We start from the raw sequence: 23,666 nt of genomic DNA, 5'->3' as shown, positions 1-23,666 counted from the left end.
AACAAAAGAAAATGATTTTCAGAGACATATATTTTTCTATTCATAGTTATAAACGATGCAACCTGTATATCTCTTTCTAATTTTGAAACATTTTATAAAAATATTTATTTTGTTAGACATTTTCTACTTATTGACTTTTTCTTGTACATGTATTCAAATGGTAAACCTCACGATATCTATTTAATATTTATTCAGTTTTTTCATATTGTAATAATTTGATATTTGCAGATGAATTTTTAAATTATATGTAAAAAATTATCAAATACAATGACAACTATAAAGAGTGGAGCTGACATGAGACGAACAGGTTTTATTTCTTCTCTCTTTCGTATTTAAACATACTTTGTTTTAGATATATGTTTTAGTTACTTTATAATGTATATGTGTATGTATATTTATTTATTTATTTTTTAACTTAGAATTGGAGCAGTGTTGTCGAAAATTAAAAGTAGCGGAAACAAAATGTGGGTCATTGAAGTCTAGAATAAATTATATGAAAATGTTTTGTCAAATTAAAACAGATACAACAAAAGCATCATCAGATACTTTCCAAACATTAATTAATAATTCGCAAGAAGATGATTTAATACCTGAACATTCTAAAGCAGATTGTAACATCAGTCTTTGTGATTCAAATATCAGTGTTTTAACAAATCAGAACTATTGTAATTTTATACAAGAAAACCATAATCCTGAAGAAAGAATTCAAGGAGATAAGGGTATAAATCAAATATAGTTTTTTATTAATCTTTATACTTTATGCTTAATATTAATATGTATTAATACTGTAGAAATCGAAATGTGTGATTATAAAATATCAAAAGTAGAAGAAACTGAAAATTTTTATAAAGGTCTAGATTCTGTTTCTGTTTGCTCTACATTAAAACCAGCCATTCATGAAACAAGACAAAAACAAGCAAAGGATATTTCGGAAAATATGATTTGTGATGACAAAAAACAAGAGATAGAATATACAACACAGCAGAATATTTTTTCTTTCAAAGAACCGTATGAACGAATGATAGTAAATAATCCAACCAAATGGACACCTCAAATTTCATCCTGTGAAAATCCTGATATTAATCCACAAGAATTCAGATTCAATGTTTCAGACAGTATAAAAAGTTCACGTATGTCGAAATGTAGAAATTCAGTAAAAGAAAATAAAGAACCTATAATTTATGCTATAAATGTAGAGAACAAAAAATCTATTTGCAAAGATGATCAAACGGTTAATAATAATAAAATTAAGAAAAGACGAGGTAAATTACGAAATATTAATTCAAAAAGTACAATAGCTACTAAAGAAGTGAATATAACTACAAGGAAAGATGTTAGAAAACGTAAACAGAAAGGTGAAATATTTTTTGTACATTATTTTAAAGAAGTTTTTGTCCTTATGATAGAATTATTATTAATATAATTGATATCACAGATCATAAAACAAATCATCAATTATTCGAACAAAATATACCTTCTTCAAAACTTCAACGTAATTGGAGTGGAATAGTAGAACTTTATCACAATGCTGCAATGAAAAGTGATAGCATTTCTGCAATTTCTAGTAAACTTGAAATGAAAAAATTAAACAAACGATTTAATAATCCTCAATGTAATATGCATATAAAATTACCTCATACTTACGACCAATGTCAAAATTATCAGAACCATCAAACAGATCAACATCATGATAATAATAAGCTGCCCATCTCTGAAGAAACCGCAGTGTAAGTTATCATAAAAAAAATTCAATCAATTTTAAATATGATAATCAAATAGTATTTTTTTTCATAAAGTAGGGTGGATGATGAATATACTTATAAACAAAGTCAAAATGGAGAAAAAATAGCAATTTCTAATCATGAATGTAAATTATATCAACAACAAAACACAGTATTTGATTTAACATGTTATGTTCCAATGGCTAATCGTAATTATGAGATGCCAACTTTAGCTTCAAAGTTAAAAAGGACAAATCGATCATATTTTAACAGATTTAATTTTAGAAATATACCATTTGTTGTTGGCACTTCAATAACTCCAAGTCACAACTTAGGATTAAATATTCAACAAGTATATTTAATGCTCTATTAAATATTAAATTTATATTCAAACTTCTTTTATAATGTAACAGGTATTAAGTATTATGAAAACAAAGCAACCAAATATAACTGGTGTTACTCCATTACTTATACGTAAAGTTAGTAGAGGATTAGAACCTGTATCTACTCTTGTTAAACAAATGGTTGTCGAATCAGAAGATCTATCTATGGAAAATAATTGTCATGCTATTAGTGCAGTAGAGAACAAATGTTCATATTCTACTCGAACATCTTCAAAATTTATAAAACAATGTCCAACTATAAATCCTCTATTGAAGCCACAAATTATTACACAGAGTGAAACTAATTCTTTCATTACTCCTGATGATATACAAAAACAACAAGTATATATAGTATTGTTCAGGATTTGAATGCATTACTAAATATTGTATTCGAATATTAAATGTTTTTATATTGTGTAGAAAATTCAAGGAGACAAAGAATCAGTCAAGAGTTATTATCCTCCTATAAAAAATACAGGACTTATTCCCCAATGGAATCTCAAGGACTATTCTCAAACAACAGATTCTATTTCAAAAGTAAATAACATAGATGTCTATAAATTAATTGATATCTCTAAGTATAAATATTGTAGGAAGAGCAGAATATAGTAGACTGTATTAAATTTAACGATAAGTCAAATATGCAATTATCTGAATCAAAAGGAATAAGAGAAGTCTTAATAAATCTTCATGATCAATTTGAAGCAATGAACATGTAAGTTTCTATACAAATATTGTATTCTTTCCAAAAATACTTACATGCATCTTATATACAGGGAATATGAAAATTTGCAAAAGAAAGCAGAAAAATCTGATGATCAATCATTAATAAATGAAATTGCTAAACTAGAAAAAGAATTAAATTCCAAAGAAGAAGAAATAAATGCATTAATTAGTCTTTACAAAGAGGTAAGATAACTTTGCATACAGTTATATAAGCATTGTTTTATAAATGCATCATTTTTTAAACATATATATCTATAATTTATGATTTCATGGTACTACAATTATAGATGGTCGAGTTTCAATATTATTTCTTACATAATTTGTACAGGTTATGACATTGAAGCAACAAATGAAAATACTACAACAAAGAAATAGTTTTGTATGCATTGCAACAAAGGTTCCTGCAATGGATAAAATGTATTCTTCTACTCCAATTAGTTTAAGTAAAACAAGCAAGAACTATACAAAAGATGCAATGCATACATTTAGTATGAAACGCCAAAATACTATAAGTACTCAGAGAGAAGCTTCAACTTCAATGAAACTTGCAGGTCTTTTAAGACAAATTCAAACGTTTCAAAAACAACTTAAGCTCACCTCCTAATAAATGGATCGTAAGTAATCAACATTTTATGATTCCGCATGCCCATATTTTTCTATGATGTACCATTTGTACCATTTCAAAGAAATACTATAGTAATCTGATCAGAGGAATCTGAGATAGTAAAGAATACATATTTATAGCAGATCATACTCTTTTTATTAATTTTTTTTATGCTACCTTGTGTAATATGTGATATCTGTCTATATGCAGGTATTGATTGTATTCATGCACAACTGCCTGTTTTCATGTACATAATGTATATGTATATATACATAATTCAATGTGTATAAATGTCGTTGATAATTGGTGACCTTTGCTAGACAGATTAACTGTTTTGCATTTATATTTTGATGCGAAAGAACTTGCTCATATACATTTATGTAAAGTGACAAAAGTACTATATTAGTACTTCTATGATATATTCTATTGTTCGCTATGTTTTGTCACATAAATCTAAATGCTAGATATGTAATTACAAATCATGTTTACATTAGAAAGAACCAGCATCCTTTTTCAACTATCGTATTAATTATCTTTTTCATGAAAAAATCAAGTTGTTCACATATTTGTGTTCCTTTCGCAAAGATTTTTCTTTTCCATAGACATAAAATTTCAATGTAATAATGCCAGTGACTATTGTACTTTTTCAAGTCACTACACAAAATCACTTGATTCTTCTTTATGCATAAATATATATATATATATATATACACACATATATATATATATGCATATATATATATATCTTCTACGAGCTATAAAATGTATCTTACGTAACGGTAATATAAAATGTCTTACAACTACAATATTATATATATATTTTTTTTTTTTACATTATAACGAATACAAGTCGTGTACATTCTTAAGAAACAGAATATTTTCGTGGCATCAAATAGAAAATAAATTTCTGGATGTAGAGTAGATATCGTTCGGAAATACAAGCGATATATAAAAATTACAAAAAGCATGGAAAGTATTATTTAATGAAAAACATACTATTATCTAAGAAGATATTAATTTCTCCGAAGAAGTAATATTTTTTTTATGATATATATAAATAAGTATGTTCATTTTAATTAATCTCCATATTGAAATCTGATACCAATTCTTTTTCTTAAAAAAATACAATTCTATCATTAATGGCTTTGATATTATAATCAATATAACAAATTGATAATCTCAACCACATCCTGTAGAGTTTCCAAAACACGTTTCCATAATTTTCCAAAAAGTAATTACGAACAAATGTATCCTTTTCGCACACACTCTCTCCTACCTCTCAACACAAGTTTATCTCACATCATATCACAGACAAAAATGCTTTGGTCTCAAAAATTGTTTTTTTTTTCTTCTTTTTACTTTTTCGCAATTACGACAAAAAATTCGTATGTGATGCCCGCTTGTCTTTCCGCGAGTATAATCATAATATATATATATATTTTTAAGTAAGCTCTTAACTTTTGCTCGACAAAAGTCATTTTATATGAAAAAAATGAAATCATAAAAATGGTATAGTTTAAAAGAAATAAATAAAAAAAGAGACAAAAAACATATATAAAGTTTATCTTTAAAAAATTTGCATACACACTTTCGTATAAAAGCAGCAAAAATGGAAAGAAAAATATATATATGCATATATATACACACACACACACATATATATATATATATACACATATATGTATATAAAAAGCACAAATATAATATTGTTGCCATTACATTATAAATGAAATTCTTCTTTTCTTGAAGTTCTTATCGATTGTAATACACATTCGAGATTATCGAAAGACGTGTATCCTTGCAACACATTCACTCTTTGTTAAAGACAGCGTTAAATCTAAGACAAGCATTTCTTTCATTTTCTTAACATATTTTAAACTCAAACTAGAAAGAGAGCACCCTTAATCAAAGGTCTTTGAGAAAATTTAATCAAGTAAAATTTTAAGGCCGTTTCTTTACCATTTATTTTTACCTTTTACATGTAAAATCATCAGCCTTGAAATTATACTTGTAAAATGTAAAATGTAATGTAAAAATCATAGAGTTCATAGTGTGAAGAGCATGTTTAATACATTACAAGATTGTAACATTTTATAGTACTCTAGAATTACAACACGTGATATCTCTTAAAAGTTCTTTATATTACAAGTAATCACATACAGAATCGTTCTTTATTCTCAATAATAAGTTTTTGCAGTTGTAGAAAGCAACTAGCAATTATTTCTTCTTTAAGATATAAGTACAAAGAGTGCACACTTTATTCAATTTTTTAACATGTGTTAGCAATAATCAATTAAATTAAAATACATATTCATCATTTTTATTAAACAGAAGAGAGAGAAAAAATCATTCTTTATTATGAATATCTGCACAAATCTACATATTTAAAAAATGCATTGAAATGATTACTTTTTAATAAAAATAAATGTTTTTAACTACTTTTATACAAAGTTTATATGTTAAATAATAATTAACGAAATATTTCATATTTTTCTCAAAACGTAATTCTTTTCAATTGATAATCAATTAATGGTCAATATACATATTAACTTGTGATTACTTGTGCATCAAACCCTGTAATCAAACAGTGGTTCTTTTTTATAGCATATCATCAGCATGTGTATAACAATATTGTAGGCATTGCCTTTTCCTTATATTATTCTTGCATTCCCAAAATAGTACCTAAAGCTTAAATACAAATAAATAGATTATGATAAAAAGTATGTATGTATTAATAATATTATCATGATAGTGAAAGTACAAACATCTAACTTTAATATGAAGTAAAAGAAAATACTATCACTGGTGATTCTTTTAAAAACTCATATAATGATAAATGGTATTTACTATAGACACACATTTCATAAAAACTTTACATAGGCCACTGATACAATTATATCCAAAAAATGTATTCACCATCTTTGTTCTTACTTCCTTTTTTTTTATCTGTTGACAATATATTTATTTTATATATATACTATTACAGAACATATTCTCTTGGGGATTCTCAGACAAAAGTATTATCCAGAAAATGAATCAATAATTTGTATTACAATACTACAAAATAAAGAATAACCTTATAAAGGAAACAGTGACTTAACAAATTTGACTGATAATTATAAGCCTACAAGAGAGCAAAAACAAAGAGGTACTTAAAAATATTTATTAGAACGCACAGACTTGTGAAAGTTAATAGGACTCCCTAGTTTTATAAGATGTATTCCTTTATCTTTATTTTCTCATAAAAGCATTTTGATTTGTATATATTTAGACATACATACATGCTATTCTGTTGGTTTAATGGGATGCTTTTTCTAATAATCTTTTGCAGGCCTTCAATTTCAATCTTATTTAGGTATCGATATTATCAATTGAATTCTGTTATCAAATACAGCAAGTAATTCGTCTGTCATTTTACGTGCTTCGATTGTTACATACCATATCTGTCTGATTTAAAAATTTATTATCGAATCAAGCATTCTTTGCCAAAAGAGCATCGATCAGTCTAAGTCTTGCCTTTGCTTGTTTGTAAGATTCATAAACAGTCGTGACTTGTGGGCCACGATCTTCTCTTTGCATACGACGTCCTGCACGAGCTTCAAATTGTGCCTCTAATTCCTTCAAAGCTCTACGAAGACGCTTTTTTTCTTCTCTAGTGATCCTTTGTTGAACCAATAATTCTTCTCTGAGAATTCAAGAAAAAAATTTATTACTATCATATAAATATTGTTACACAGATCAATTTATTACTATTATATAAAAATATGGAATATTACTGTGGCATTGCATGAAGACTTTCTCCAGCGCTACGACTCCCTTCGCTACTGCTGTGTTGACTATCGCTATCAGTTGGAAGTTGGTCTACTGTATCAATACAATCTAATATGCCTCTATGAGACATATCTGGTTCACTGGCTCTTCTTTCTGCATCCGTGGAATTGGTAGGCAAAGTAGATGAAGTAAAATCCATTGCTTCGTGTTCTAATATGGTAGCTAGCTCCGAAATACTATCTTTATTCTTACTCTGTAAAATAAATGAAAAAATATAATGATATATAAAAACGTTATTAAAGTTTAACTCTATATATGTGTATATATATATATATATATATATATATATATATATGTTAATAATTAGAGCTTACCGCGCCTGCTCTAATAAGCAATCTCTTCAAAGTCCTGTATCTATCATATAATGGTCGCACGATACATCTGTCATCTTTGGAAACTGGCCTACCAAAAGTATTTTCAATATGAAGCAATGCCTTTTGTACCGCTGTTTTTTCATCAAATAATTGTTCATACGTCAATTCTTCCATATTATCTGGTCGATTGTATTTCAGTCGTTTTTCGCTAAGTTTCTTTTCGACTTCTTTCACCATTTCTTCCATCGACGTAGTTCTTGATTTTTCTTGACTGTTATTATTATTAGTTGGACTGCCAACAGTATTTAATTTATTATTAGCGTTAGCTATCAGCGCACCGATGGGATCTTCTTTTAGCATCTTATGTTCTTTCCTTAGTTTATTTAATTCTGTACATAATCTTTTAATATCGCGGTTACTCATTTTGTCCGAATGACTTGGACGATAACCAAAATTCTCTTCGAATTCGTCTTCGTATTTTTTAATTTTTTTCTTCAAACCATTTATATGTTTCGTTAAATTTTTCAGGCCTATCTCTGAAATATTTGGTGCACTTTGTTGTGTATCATTTTCCGAATAGAATCTTCTCGGCACCAATAGAGAATTTCTAGGTGACAGCATCGCTTCTACTCTGGCATCAGAAACTTCTTCCTATGATGTAAATATATACATATACATACATATATATATATATATATAAATATATAGACTTAATATAAATATATAGACATTTTTATATATCCAATATCATATGTTTTCTAGAACTACGTACGTTGCCTTGCCGATGTTGAAAACCCCAATTTGTCAGACTGGGATTATTTCCATCTTCATGATCAACTGTTGGCGGTCGAGCTGGTGATGGAGATCTACTAGGTCCACTGCTCAACATTTCAAGAAAACTTTGTGCCGGTGATCCATTATGATCATTTGGACTTGGAGATACGGTATAAATATTCTCGTGTTCTTCATTTTCCTGTCAAATTAAATAATGTTCTTGTAGAGGAATATTAAATAATTGAATAATACTTATGGAATATATGAAATAGAAGACTGTTTAACAAATATACCTTGCTTGAGCTTTGATCGCTATCCGGTACTCTGTGAATTCTTCTTCTACGAGCCTGTCTTCTTCCTCTGGGAGTAATACTTCTGCTAAATCGTTCACTGTTCCTCAAACGTTCTGCATCGCATTCAAATCTTTCAGTTGCCAACACTGCTTCACAAGGCGATGGTACCGGGGATGGTTTTTTAGACACAGGCGATACATTTGTTCTTTCGTGCAGAGGCAGACCCCCGCATCTCTAAAGAGACATATACAACATGTATACATACACATACATCATCGATTTACATATGACAAATTTATTATTCTTATAAGTAAGTTTTTTTCATTATTATTTTGTGCGTTATCTGTTTAATTTATTTATTAATCTTACCACTCCATGACCCATGTCTTGTCCAAGTTGAGACAATATGTGCAAATGTTGTTCGCTATTGAAATCTTCGTGACTACTAACGCGTCTTATCGTATCCGCTGTATCGTTAGAAGTATCAAGAACACGTTCTTCGCTACTACTTCTGAAAATACATAACATCGAAGTTACATCAACTTGAACGTAACCGGTTTAGCATTGAATAGAAAGAAGAGGATATACATAAATATTATAAATGCCTAGTTTCAAAGAAGAATAATGCATATTTTTGAATATCTATACTTCAAAACTATAAACTATTTCGTCATTCCGAATCGAATGCATACCTTATCAATTTCCGCTCTTGACAACAGGATTCTCGACGTTCCTTACGTTTACGCGGTTTTAATGCGCAAAGCAACGATGTACCCTCGGATTCCTTACGCTCGTCTTTCGTATCTTTGCAAATTGTGCAATCTTCTGTCGGAAGTATACCGTTTACTGTGTTCTCACGAATGCTGTAACACAGAAAAATAATATTAACAAATTAATCCTTTCACTAAAAAAATTCTTTTTTTATATATATGTTTTAAACTCATCAAATATTTCGTATCAGCGTTTATTTTTTTTATTGTGTTACTTAACAACAACAAAATAAAAAGTCATATTTTGACCAAGACAAGAATTATCCAAGTACAGTTATAATAACCCGTAATTTTGCAACATCGTCATTGCATTTTTGATGGCTTATTTAGATCTATATGTGTGTACATCGTGTGTGTGTGTGTGTGTGTGTGTGTGTGTGTGTGTGTGTATACATGCATTATCTAAATCGTCGAGTCATATATATATATATCGTACACATTGTGTGTGGTATATATATATGTATATATGTATATATGTATATATATGTATAATTGTTGAGTTATCGCATATTTGTTGCTATTTTGTAATTTAATTTCTTACATACATATATGCGAAAGTAATCACGTTTCAAAATGAATATCTTTGTATACATAATTGATATCTAAAATAATTCTCTTTTTTTAAAAGAGAAATTTAAAGTAAAAATTTTTCTTTTCTTAAAGGATGATTCTACCGGATTTTGCGTTTAAACGTGGAGGTGTAGTGAATGAAATGCAAGAGTAGTAAATGCTCTTGCTGTGAGTCATTCGACTGCTGATAATACTTTGTCGTTTGTACCATAATCATGCGGAAATAAGAATAACAGTATTGACACAGTTCTATTTTTTTTTTTTATCGTTTTTATCTGTTTTTTTAATTTGTTAACGTTGCACACATATATCCATTGAATAAGAAAATGCGTAGAAAAATCATATAAACTTTGAAAGAAAAACTATTCAATACAACCTTTTTTATAAAGGTTAAATTATTATTATATTATCTTAGAGAAAGAGAGAGAAAGAGAGAGAGAGAGAGAGAAAGAGATTTTTTTTAAGATAACTGCACTACACTTTTTTTGCTTAATGAATAATAGTATAATAGATTATGTATAAAAAGAAAAGAGAAAAAGAAAAAAATATAGAGAGAGGACAAGGATCTAGGTTCTTGGATTAACAAGGAAAGAGGTGATTAAAGATGAAAAGCGCGATTCGCTAAGCGCAAAATTTATTCACGAAGGAACCGATGAATCTATCACGCTCATTGATCTAACAAGTCGGCGCGGCCAGGCAACTGTGATAATTCAATTAATCCTGATAAACGAGAACGTGCTTATACGCTACCATCTTGTACCACGATCCTACTGTGTGTGAGTTAATATCGATTAATAATAATAATAATAATAATAATAATAATAATAATAATAATAATAATAATAATAATAATAATAATAATAATAATAATAATAATAATAATAATAATAATAATAATAATAATAATAATAATAATAATAATAATAATAATAATAATAATAATAATAATAATAATAATAATAATAATAATAATAATAATAATAATAATAATAATAACAACAATAATAATATCAACTACAATAACAGTAATAATAACAATAACAATAATAATAATAATAATAATAATAATAATAATAATAATAATAAAAAGAAAAAAACCATTGAAATGATGTCACGATGCTTCGCGAGACTATCGAACCGAAGAAAATTCAATTTATCGTTACAAACATATTAAAATGATACGATCAGATTATATATTAAAACTTTTCAAGAACTTTTCAACAGTTTAATCAACTAAGGACAAAAATATGCAAATTCATTTTATTTCATTGTTAAAACATTTCATTCATTATGATTTATATTATGGAATTTTTTTGTGCAGATAGAAAATGGATCGGATCGATGAAGAAGAAGAGACAAATTTGAAATATGAAAAAAAGAAAATTATTCTACGATATAGAACAAGAACAACGATTATGTTAAAAAGGAAGGATTCAATGTAAAATAGAAGAAAAAATGAAATGCATAAACGACAGTAGTAAATGACAACGATGATCAGTCATGGTGTATAGAGAGAAAACCATCATCGATCGGTCTCGGTCGCTTTCCATCGAATTCCAATGATCTTCTCTAAGACACAATTCTCGTAGAAATAATTTCTTCTCTCATCGGATAATCGAATATACAGTGCCTTACCCTGTGGTGTTTCTCTCTCTCTCTCTCTCTCTCTCTCTCTCTCTCTCTCTCTCTCTCTCTTTCTCTTTCCTTCACGTGAACCATATTTCATGTGAACATATTTCTATAATTATTTTGTTTTCATAATTCTTTTTCTTTCTCAAACCAGCACGAACTTTCGTGTAAAATCTCGCGTGAGACGAAAGGGTTCACTCGAAGATCCTATATATATCCTCTCGTCCTTACCAAAGAACTCCAACATGGAAGCTTCAAAAGGGAATAATGATACGCGAACGTTGTTATTACGTCGAAGAAAAAGGATGTATTTTTTTTTATAGATAATAGAATCGAAAAAAAGAAGAAAAGGAGAGGGAAGAGAACTAGAGACAAGATTTTTCTTTTTTTCTTTCTTTCTTTCTTTCTCTTTTCCTTTCCTTTTTTGAGGAAGAGATATGATAATAAAGAGATATGATCATAAAGATAATCAGAATGAGGAAGAAGAAAAAAGAAAAGAAAAAGAAGAAGAAAAAGAAGACACAGTTTTTGCGAGAAGCCGGCTTTCGGTTCTCAATGGCTTTTATACTGGAAATGTGCAACTCACGGTTCGCGAATCCCTTGCTTCCGTAGCGGACACTCATGTAATCACGAAGACCAACTTTCTTTTCCAATGGCGGAGTACCGGCGTGAAGACGACGAGTCTCTCGGCAATTCGATGAAACATTTATGATCGCCCTTTACGTACGGTTATACACTTATACGTAGTATATGAAAATGGGGAAATGAGAGAGAGAGAGAGAGAGAGAGGGAGGGAAGGGAGAGAAAGAAGGAGAGAGAGAGAGAGAGAGAAGGAGGAAGAGGGAAGGAGAAAGAGAAAAAGAAAGACAGAAAGAGAAAGAGAAAGACAAGAAGTATGTAATACGACGCGAGCACGGTACTTACGAACGACTTAATTTCAACTTAATCTCTTAGCGACGTATAAGCAAACATAGAGAGGAAGATATATATATATATATATATATATATATATAGGAAAAGATATATACGCGTAATATAGTAAAATTCACTTTAACGTAAAATTAAAATATATAAATCTCGACTTTGCTTGATAATATCGATCTGTTTTGCACAATTTTTCGAACGAAAATTCTTTGACTCGTTCGTACGTTCGTATTTATTTGTGTACGTGTGCATGCGCGCGCGCGCACACTAATGTTCACTAACTTAACTCTTTCTTGTCCACAAAGTTTGAAACGACTAAACTGTTTTACCGAACACTACTACCGAACGCTCGAACTCTCGTCGAAAAGGCATAAAACGGACTGCGCCGGTTGCCGGTCGAGCCGCTCTCTATATCCGTTCGCGCTTGCGAGCCTCGATAGTTGCGCGCGTGTACGTGTTAAAAGTAATACATGTCTCTTTCTATATACGTACACAAGGCATAGTAGTAATCACGCGTGTGTGTAGGAGCTGCCTGCACGTGATAGAGGGACGTATCTACTCTGCACATGAGTGTCCTTTCTCTTTTTGTCTCTCTCTCTCTCTCTCTCTCTCTCTCTCTCTCTCTCTCTCTCTCTCTGTGTCTTTCTCTCTTTTCTTTGCAAACATCGGCCGCGAACTCGCGTCAAAAAGGCAAATGCCAGAAAGGGACTACGTGTCGTTCTCCGCGACGTTCGCACATTTTACCCGCACGTACTTTCGACATTGTCAACGTTCTTCTTCTTCTTCTTCTTCTTCTTCTTCTTCTTCTTCTTTTTCTCCCCCTTCTTTTTCTATTTCTTCTATTTCTTCTTTCTCCAACGAATACATTAAACATGTATATTGCGTTGTGAATACAAAAAGGAAAGAGTGAGCGAAAGAGAGAGAGAGAGAGAGAGAGAGAGAGAGAAAGAAAGAAGAGACTAAGGTTGCGTTTCTTCAAAGTGCATCTATCATTTATCGTATTTTCCCTTTTATCGTCTTTGATCTTTTTCTTATATTTAAATAACTTTTCGAAAGATAGTTATATAGACGTATGAAAATACTTGAAAAAGCTCGTTTTACCTGACAAACCAATTCTGTTCGTTCATGATCTTGCCAGCGAATTTTCGAAGAAAACGAATTTTGTAACCTTGGCGCTAGGTGATCCTTACAAAGTTACGAAGGGTTATAGTATATTACGAAGAGAAAAAAATCTGTTACTTGTTTGTGTATCAGTTGACACAAGCCGCGCATGCGTGCCTCTTTCCTATGCCACACCGAGAGAAACACAAACAACTAAGAAACCGGTTCGAAGTTCGCTCTTATATCGTCACGAACTTCACCGCCGAAAGAATGCAAGTTCCAACGTTATATAGGTGTACTATGTTCCTATCGAAGAATATAATAGTTCTGTGATCGAGAATCTCATATCCTTCCTGTAAAACTTTTGTGTTATCATCCGTCAGAGGGGAAGAAACGTGCCTCGATTATATTCTCGAACGTTCGTTAAATCGATACGAGTCCTCCGAGTAATCATTTTTACGATGGAAAGAACCCATGACCATGGTCAATCTTCTACATTCATGCGATCCACATGTACATGTGTTCCGCGTAATTAACGTGAGACCAATTATCGGATAAGTAAAATGTCTGCGTCAATGAATTTACACGTGAATAGTTTCTTAATTATTAAATGACACGTTATGCCACACTTTGCAATTGTGCACTCACATAATCGAATTTAATATAGATCTTAGAGCATATCTTACGTATACAAACATTTATATACGCGCGCACACACATACACACATAATATAATCCGAAAAGCGTTCAAAAACTCGATTACGTTTCTCTGTTTCACGATCGCGCCCATTTGGCAAGAGCTTTGACGTCAATCGCTCTATTTTTGGTTCGTCTTCCACATACATTTAACATCCCATCATCATTAAATCGTAGACGATTGAATGCGTACCACAGAGAGACAGACACGTACTAGCTCAGAGAAATTCTCGATGGTAAATGTTTCGTAGCTATTTTTCTTTATTGAATTTATTCGACATGACCGAGAGGATATGTAAACATTTTCGTAAGCACGCTTTATTGAAATTATTGGAATTTACCTTGAATCCGTAATTAAAAGTTTTTAATTGAAAACGAATCGAAAAGAAATGAGAAACGTTATCGAACTACTACTAGAGCAGCTACTTGAGTTATAGTCGATAGTAAGCGTGTTACTGGTTAGGAATCGACACCGTACGTGTAATACGAATCGTTCGCGCGAGTTATTCTATCGGCTGTCACATTATTATAAGAGCGCAACGGAATTAGTGTGCGCATCACGTGCACACTTTGAAACGCAAGTAGTACGGTTACTTGGAGAAAATGAGAGAGGAAATCGAAATTCCGATGGCGTTTGGAAAAGAACGGAAGCATGTACATCGATCATCTTTTTTCAATATGTCAAGAGAGAAAAAAAAAGAGAAAGAGAGAAAGAGAGAGGGAGAGAGAGAGAGAGAGAGAAACGTAAACGAGCCAAGCCTTTTTTTGGTGAAGTAAAAAATACCTAACATATCGTGGTACTTTCCACTAGGAAATCATACGACGTATGGTCCAGGTAACAACTCGTGGAGCCTATTTTCGTTACCAGACACGCGTCTCACGCAAACCGGCTTTTTCCAAATGGATCCTCTTACGAGCATGAGGAATATGTATACGGCACGAACACATCCGAAGCGTTTCCTGGTATTGGCGCTTAGGTCTGTTAAAGATCAGCGAAGCCTATTAGGAAACGTTGCGTCATCTCTGGATCAGTGCCTTGCAAGGGGAAGACGACGACGCCCAGTAAACAAAATGATGCATACATGCAGCCTATGCTGCAATGATTCATATTGTCTCTTTAGAAATGATTCAGCCCAAAAAAGATAAAGATTATGAGAATACTTAAGAGATAAAAGGAAGAAAGAAAAAATAATACGATAATTTTAAAGAATACTTCTTTTATCTCTTGTTTTTTTTTTTTTTTTTCTTTTTCTTCTCATCGTACGGATCGGAATTTTCCGACGGGCGGTATAATAAGAGATATGGAGATAGTTATTTTTTTCTCTGTCTCTCTCTTTTTTTTTTTATCAAGAAACGTCGCTTCAGGGTGAACGAGAGCAGAGAGATATTTTGCCGAATGGACTTCAAGGTCGTCGAGAGCACGCGTGTGTACCATTGTGATTCATGCGCGTTTAACCTCGGACGTGAAAAAGAGAATGTTCTGAGAAGCTTATCGATGAAAGATAACGAATATTTAGCTTGTAGTTTTAATGCAATAACAAATAATGCATTGTGATTCATACTGTAGTATTTTTCTATGGACTCCCTGGAGAATTTGACTGTATCGTTTTGTTCTCGGCGCCATGCCATGCCGCGCCGCGTCGTAACGTTACAAAACACGATCGATATTGCATAATCGAATGCACAGTCATCAAATTAAATCAAGAGGTCAAAGTCGAGGAATCAGAACTATCGATGGAATACACGATACACTTTTATAGTCAATAACCATTGATAATATTTTACGAAAAGAGAAACTTTAGTGAAACTTCGAATTTGAGTACTAAAAAAAAGCAACGAAGGCTCGAAAAAGAATACAGCGTCCTGGTCTTTTGCCAGATTTGTATTAACGGCCTACGAAATTCCCTCTCTCTCTCTCTCTTCGCCTGTCTGTCTCATTCGCTTTCGCTCTCTCTTTCCCTCTCGTCTCGATGCTAAACCAAGAAACTGCGCAGTTTCTCTTGCAAAGTCAAAATAATTTTCACAAAAATATCTTACGCGACGTTCCTTACCTTCCCGATCGTCCTCCGCAAAATAACTCGACCGAAGTCTTAAAAGTCAAGGATTTTACTTTCCGTAAAAAACGTAAGATAATCAAATGGAGATAATAAAAAATCGTAATATATAGATGTATTATATAAATGATTTGTACAGTTTGAAAGGTTTTAACCGAAAAAGGTTTTAACAGAGATATTAAATCGCTCAACTAATCAAATTTACGATTTCTAGCCTCGAGTGTTAATGTATATCGACCTTTCTCTAAATTTAAAGGTTTCTCAAACCTTGAGCTTTTAACGTCACAAGTATATTAAAGTTACATATCACAGAGATATTATTTTTCTTCAATTTCTATCATATCCTCGAGGATGACTAATCTCTTGACACGGTGATTACTGATTATTAGAATTATTATTAGCTCGTAATAACGATCACATGACTTTGATTCCCAAACGATAAAATTCAATTGTCATCACCGTTTCGTAATTTGGTTCGATGTGTGTGTACGTGTGTGTCTGTTTCTTCTCTAATGCGTCACGAATCAATCTAACGAGACTTCTCTCTTTCTATCTTTATATTCCCAGTTGTATTCAGAAAATTCATTTTAAAGCTACAAGAGAGAGAGAGAGAGAGAGAGAGAGGTAGAGAAAATAGTTTCGCAATTTTCCATTACGACTTCGTTTCGCATGATAAATGCAGACGAAACGTAATCGATTCTATTAATGTCTACTACCAGAGAGCCTTAAGAAGGTATCAGGAATCGGAGAGATCATGTGATGCATAATATATATGTATCGAAGTTCGCGCGGAAAATCATAATGAATCGGGCAACGACAACGTAATCGTATCTACCGGTCAAATCGTTTCGACCATGAAATCATGGTCGACCAATACAGCGCGACCTTATAAAGGCTTCGACCGATGAAAAAACGAAAAGAAAAATGGAAAAAGAAAAATGAAAAGAAGAAAAAAGAAGAAAAACACAACTTTGTAATTACTTTTTCAATGTCATCGTTTCTTTTGCGAAATACTTGTATAGAGGACGCAGAAAATGTCTACCAAGACAACAACATTTTTACTGGACCAGGAAATAAAGTAATAGATCTGTATTCTAATTTTTTGGGTATAGAAGAGAATTCGAATAATATCGTCACATATTTCATTTCACTAGTCCATTCACTAGTTCGTGTCTCGCAAGATTTCTTTCCTTTGGTATTCGCGGATCGATCGAAAAGAGCGTTCACGATGCTGTTGTTGGTTTCATCGACCTCATACGGATAAGAAACACGAGTAGCGAAGGCGCCGTGCCAGTGGTGGAAACGAGGTGACAGAGTCTCTAAAGAATCGATTCTACGAGTAACGTTATAGTTACACTATAATTCGTATTGTATATCTACTACAATCGTGTATTACTTTGTGTATGTGTGCGTGCGTGCGCGCGCGCGCACGCATGCATGCGTGTGCGAGTGAGTGTTTTGCAATAGAATGATAATAATATTCGTAGACTCGGTCGAACTCGTTAGCACTTGAAGTTACCATCCAATTGGTAATCCAATACGTTGACCGAGCGACGCAGGAAAACGAAAAGCAGACGAAAGCAAAACTCAATCACGAAAGCCATCGTGATCGAGCACGATAAGATATATGCGATGATTCACGTGTAAAGACACGATCTGCGCAAGCCAAAATTCATGCTATTACGTTAGACTTGTATTATTATGCATTAGAGAACAGGAAATAGAACTACTCTCTCGGCATTATTCCCAACGCATTTCGTACAAAATAGTCGTAACGATCGATTTTGGTATACATCGTTAGAACGTAAGTATTTTATCGATATCATTCGACGTTTTTATCATACAACGTACCTTATTATAATAACTCTTATTAAAGAGTTGGTTTAACCTCATACGATTTATTTCTTATCTTTCACTCGTCTTGTTAAAGAAAAATTATTGAGATAACTTTCACTGTATCAAGAAATGAATATTCTCGGATATGTTCACTCTATTAAATCGTTATATTTGATAAAAAATGAAACGTGCGTGAACGATAGAATCGAATAGAGATTGTAATTATCTATTAACGATAGATCTTTCGTATAAATAAATTCCGATCATCTAATAATATCGATTCGTATGTTCGACCGATCGATATGACAATCACGTAAGAAGCAAAAATCGAAGGAGTCACGCGTCAATGGACCGAACCGGCAATCATCCATGCGAACATAAACGAGCAAAGAGTAAAAGGAAACACGTTAATACCCTCGAATATTATACTTGAACTAATGCTAAACGGTTTCAACAAGGACAAGGATCGATTTGATGTAACGGTCACGTTTTCTCGGACATCGTGGCAAATCGTTTAGTAAAAGATTGGATCGAATCACGGAAGGTTAAGATGTATTTTCTATTGACATCTCACTTCCGCTTGCGCGCTGTATTAAAAAAAATATTCTACTTTTAACCCCAAAACAATTAATTTTCCTCGAACGTCTCATTTTTATATTTATTTTAAGCAATCTGTAATATATATTAAACGATCGATCGATATTCTATTATGTTTCAGTCTTCCATTATATTTCCTTGTGTTTCGGAAAGAAATAGAGATGGAATTACGTAAAGAAAATATTTGCAGATAAAATGGTAAAGCTTGTATCGACAACCTATACGTTTTCAAGCAGACCCCACAGAAAGATAAATTTGCAGAAACTTACCAATCAGGAAAGAGTACGTGTGCTTCGGCAAGGATGTCTCGTAGAAGTGTGGTCGCAGGTGGGACGTGAGGTAAAATAACAGGAGCGAATACACCGCACACGCCAGCGCTTCGTCCGTGTCTTGCTTCGTATCTGCTTAAATAAATCGCCAAGTAACCAAGTAAGCGATAATGAGAGGACGGGAGGGTTGATAGGAGTTCCTTCGTCGATTTAATCCAGGATTCGTGATTATTTGAGTAATCATCTGTAAAAGCAGAGATAAAAGCGTACGGATAAAAAGATCCAATTAGAGGGAAGTCTTAGAAGAATCATTTAAAACGTTCGAAGAAGTAACGACGATACTAACTGTTGTGAAGGTTCAACAAGCTTGCGACCAAAGTGGACGGTACAACGGGTTGCGGCAATTCTTTCAGGTACTGTCGAAGAAGGGTGGCCGCTGTGGATGGACAAGCTGCAGATTCCAAATCGGCGTCGCCTCTTCTCTCGAAGGTAGTCCTCAATCTTTCAGCGAGTCTTGGACTACCGCCCGATAGACGAAATACCGCAGCACTTTGGAAACCGTGAGCCTCGATATAGCTGCAGAGCCGATGGACCACGTAGGGTACACCCGTTTCCTGATAAGACTCTATCAAGTCGAGCCGAGCACCGAACACTCTCGTGGACCCTCTGCCTCGGCCAAGGAACGATCCTGCGAGGACTCGCTTCACTCTGGCGAGGCGGGACTCGTCCTGAGAGACGACCAGCTTGGTTAAATTCTCGTCCGACGTAGTGTACGGTCAACGATCGACGATGGATGCGCAACGTCACTATTCGCATATGACATTTCAAAGTTCCTACATTCAAAAATCCATCGGATCAGTGCATCTCGAACTTGCTATCCATCATCTCGACTATACCCCAAAAGTTTCAACAGGGGTTCGGGTTTATGCCCGAGTAATGAAACGCTAATGAGTAAGAAAAAAAAATTTACGCGACCTCGACACGCTTCGCATTCCTATCTTCTCTCTGTTTTTTTCTTTTCTTTTTCTCTTTTCTGTCTTTTTTCCACTATAGCTTCCTCCTCACGATCGAATAATTAACAAATAATAAGGAATAATGAGGAATAAAGAGAGAGAAAGAGTAAAAGAGACGTTTCACCTTGTCGTGAGACTGTCGCGAACGCGTTGGACTTGCCGATCCATAATGAGATTGGTGATGCTGATGCTGATTGTGGTGATGATGGTGGTGGTGGTGGTGGTGATGATGGTGGTGATGTTGTTGTTCTTGCTGAGGACGTCTCATCCCACTTCTACACCGCGACCCACTGCCGCACTAGTAGAATCAAAAGAATGTATTTCAATAGGTATTATTTTCAATAAACGTACACAAAGATTAAATATGGCAAAAATATAAAAGCGAATCAATGAGAAAAGATCTTACAATACAATCTCTTGCGATTCTCCACAGCTTGGAATATGCCGAATTCAATATGATAGTTGGTCGAAAGCCGTCTTCTCTTCTTTCGGTTTAGTCGTTTACTCACTAGACGTTCCGTTTTGACGTAAGAAAAATTGATTCGTCTTTAACAAAGTACATAAGTATATAAGATGAAAAAACGATTAGATTAAAGAACGATGCTCGCGTGATTGGAAGAATTTAGGAGAACCGTAAAATACTGTTGTATTTTCGGAAAAAAATTCTTTCGGTCCGAGGATTTTTGGTTTTATCCTCGAGGCGTACGTAACAATCAAGCGTCTTTCTTTTTTTCGTATTTTCTTTTCTTTTTTTTGAGGGGAAAATTTTCGTTTTTGTTGGTTTTTCAAATTTTTTACAAATTTTTCTTTTTATTTCGACATCAACGAAGATAAGCGAGACGGTAACAAGAGTTCGTATGACTCGATTAGCTCTGAGTTCATGTCCCTATCACGGCACATCGCATTTAGAGCCCTTTCTCTTAGGCGAAGGGCACTGCCTATGGCTGCTTCAAGAAATGAGTCGACACCAGCCGTAGCGTAAGCATCGAGGGTCGGCGGCGCAGAGGATGAGTTTTAGGTCACCACTCCGCCCCTCGCCCTGACATGGTCCAGCCTCTTTCTTGAACCTTTACTACGCTTCCACCCTGAAAGAGAACAAGATTTACAAGAATTAATTTTCATCGTCGTATACGAGATGAGGATTCGATCGTCGATCGATGTTACATATGTATTTATCATATCTATGTTTTTCTAACCTGGAACTTAATATTTGTTAAATCTTTTTAAACTATCGTGTGCTTTCTGTCCACGATTTCTATCAATGTAACGTTACCGACAATGAAATATTTACATAATATAACGTTAGAAAAACGTTTTGTCTGATAAAAGATAATCCAAGCGTACCCATTATTACCTTGTACATTTTGTAAACACTATATTGAAACTCTACCCTCTATATATACCTCTTTAAACTCTGTCAACGTGCACCGACTATGGCATAATATTGTTTCGTTCGAAAGAAGCATTCTTGAGTTACATAAATCTCATTTATTCGTTATCGCTTTATTGTAGTCATAAATAGAGTTCTCGAATATGCGCACATTCCTATGTAAATTTTTCTTAAACGACTGATCGTATATTCATATTTATTCTTTGACTACGAACCTCTCGCACCTTTGTTTGTATGCGTACGTGCGTGTGTCTCTAAGTGTTAAATTTGGAAATCACGGCAACTATACGAGGATAACAGCGATGCGCTTCCTACGTATAACATCTCAAAATAGATCCTCCGCGTTGCATTCAATGTTATTTTGGGAAAAGTTCGATCGTTAGCCTCGGATAGAGTTTACGTGCGTCAACCCATGCTTATTAGGATTAGGACAATGCGTGGAAAAAGATATATATTCTGTTTCCTACAAAGAAAAATTTTGCTTTAATAAATAAAGTTTGAAAGAGAAGAGAGAGAGAGAGAGAGAGAGAGAGAGAGAGAGAGAAGAGAAAAAGAAAAAGAAGACGAAATGATTGTAGCAAAAAATAATAAGTATTCCAACGAACGAGTTTCATAGATCAAAAGCTGACTTCGTAAAACGTTGAACGTTTTTAAAATGTAAACATACAACGTTTGAAGATGGAAATAGATATTTCAGTAATTTAGATGAGAGAAAACGGATGTCTAAGAGGGGGTGAACATTTGGAGTCTGACGATATCAACCCTCTCTCGAACAGTCGTCGCTGCCACCTAGCAACAAGCGCGCACGTTGCAAGCTGTTCGAGAAGTTTCTCGGGGATGCAGAGCAAATTGTAGAGGAATTCGTCGAACGTCAACAATGATCGACGGTGGCGACTATGACGACTTTTTGTATATAAAAAGAAAAATGCACTTTCTACCAGTTTGAAACCTCGTGGTATCCATATGTAAAATGAAAAAAAGAAGTATTTGACAGAGAGGGAGAGAAAGAGAAAGAAAGAAGGAGAGGGAGAGGCAGAGAGAGAGAGAGAGAGAGAGAGAGAGAGACAGACAGACAGAGAGAGAGAGAGAGAGAGAGAGAAGACACACGTTTCATCTAAGCAAATTCATGCTTTTTTGAGAAAAATATTTAAATGGATGAACGTACCTTTCCTTGGATACATTATGTACATATATACGTATACACACACATGCAGACGCACACATTATTTGATTTATCAAATGAAATCTAGGCAACAACGGGGGTGGTCGTAGGAAGGAAGGTGGGGATAAGGTTAGAATTTCGTTTGCATGTTCGTTCGAAGTAAATCGTTGGTGTGTTTCTGTCCGTAGTTGCAAAATTGACAAGTATGTAACTAAGTAGATATATCGAAGAACACTGACCCGATGCAAAGATCGTGAGAGGAGGATCTATAGGTGTGCATCGAGTGGAAACATAATCGCGCGTAGTACCGGCAACGAAGAGAGAATGGACGATCGATAATTTCCCGCGTAGAAGGCACGACGAAAAGGGAATAATAGGATTGTCGTACGATGCGGAGAAGTTGAGGGAAAACGTTGATATAATTATGGGTCTAGATTAAAACGAAAAATTGATTTGAAAGGATATATACATTGAAAGAAATGCAGATTTCAAAAAATGGTGATTTTTTGTCTGGAAACACGAACGTGGAACACGTCGTAACGATGTATCGTGAGAAAGGTGCAAGACAATTCTCCACAATTGGAAAAAAATATCACTAGGGCTCGCCTATTGACGGAGTCACAAAAAAGTCCGAAGTTTTTCTTTCGATTTCTTTCACTGTTCTTCGATATCTGATATGTATCACGAAAAGACGAAAAGACACGATCGATATGAAAGAGAATGATGAGGAAATGGAGGAAAGAACAAGAAGAAGGAGAATGAAGAAAAAAAAAGAAAAAGAAGAAGAAGAAGAAGAAGAAGAAGAAAAGATAAGAAAAGAAAAGTAGGATGCGATTTAATTGTACCTGAATAAAGCGACGACAACCATGACGAGTTTAACTACGACGAGAGCAGAAAAAAGAATACGTATCGTCCCGAACCGCCACGGAAGTGACACTGTCGGATTTCTCCGCTACGAACCACCGTTTTCCCCTCCATTCTCCCTCCCCTTCTCACTTTTAGAGCTCCC

The 23,666-nt window shown here is 33.4% G+C and overlaps 2 protein-coding genes and 1 long non-coding RNA gene across 11 annotated transcripts in view; 2 read left to right on the top strand and 1 right to left on the bottom strand.

Annotated features, from left to right (window-relative positions):
- Positions 1 to 8,947, top strand: part of LOC122629430 — a 10,323-nt gene extending 1,376 nt beyond the window's left edge. For 2 of the 7 annotated variants that reach the window (XM_043812829.1, XM_043812827.1), the window contains exons 2-12: positions 229 to 307; positions 420 to 719; positions 792 to 1,355; positions 1,436 to 1,727; positions 1,797 to 2,073; positions 2,135 to 2,446; positions 2,525 to 2,641; positions 2,698 to 2,819; positions 2,881 to 3,013; positions 3,159 to 3,444; positions 6,421 to 6,549. In XM_043812829.1, coding sequence (XP_043668764.1) covers positions 268 to 307; positions 420 to 719; positions 792 to 1,355; positions 1,436 to 1,727; positions 1,797 to 2,073; positions 2,135 to 2,446; positions 2,525 to 2,641; positions 2,698 to 2,819; positions 2,881 to 3,013; positions 3,159 to 3,434 — 2,433 coding nt within the window. In that variant the 5' untranslated portion in view covers positions 229 to 267 and the 3' untranslated portion in view covers positions 3,435 to 3,444; positions 6,421 to 6,549. Of the gene's footprint in view, positions 1 to 23; positions 308 to 419; positions 720 to 791; positions 1,356 to 1,435; positions 1,728 to 1,796; positions 2,074 to 2,134; positions 2,447 to 2,524; positions 2,642 to 2,697; positions 2,820 to 2,880; positions 3,014 to 3,158; positions 3,445 to 6,420; positions 6,583 to 8,107; positions 8,238 to 8,341 lie in introns of those variants that run through there. The other 5 variants (XR_006327256.1, XR_006327257.1, XM_043812830.1 and 2 more) reach the window with 5 other exon arrangements.
- Positions 3,568 to 23,666, bottom strand: LOC122629429 (protein FAM13A). The gene is made up of 12 exons (XM_043812825.1): positions 23,503 to 23,666; positions 20,512 to 21,190; positions 20,230 to 20,403; positions 19,439 to 19,820; positions 19,093 to 19,336; positions 9,339 to 9,509; positions 9,016 to 9,157; positions 8,647 to 8,880; positions 8,352 to 8,552; positions 7,580 to 8,230; positions 7,211 to 7,458; positions 3,568 to 7,119 (listed from the first exon to the last, which is right to left on the bottom strand). Exons 3-12 carry the CDS (start codon positions 20,371 to 20,373, stop codon positions 6,906 to 6,908), a joined length of 2,631 nt encoding a protein of 876 aa, XP_043668760.1. The 5' UTR covers positions 20,374 to 20,403; positions 20,512 to 21,190; positions 23,503 to 23,666; the 3' UTR covers positions 3,568 to 6,905.
- Positions 17,801 to 20,468, top strand: LOC122629435. Of its 3 annotated transcripts, none has more exons than XR_006327258.1 (2): positions 17,801 to 18,194; positions 18,945 to 20,468. It is a non-coding gene; the product is annotated as an uncharacterized LOC122629435 (long non-coding RNA). The 3 variants fall into 3 exon arrangements; XR_006327260.1 differs by having other exon boundaries at positions 17,801 to 18,770; XR_006327259.1 differs by having other exon boundaries at positions 17,801 to 18,778.

This window comes from Vespula pensylvanica, chromosome 5, assembly GCF_014466175.1.
Source record: "Vespula pensylvanica isolate Volc-1 chromosome 5, ASM1446617v1, whole genome shotgun sequence".
NCBI lineage: Eukaryota > Metazoa > Arthropoda > Insecta > Hymenoptera > Vespidae > Vespula > Vespula pensylvanica.
The sequence above is the reverse complement of the archived record's forward strand: the minus strand, read 5'-3'. Positions and strand labels throughout refer to the sequence as shown.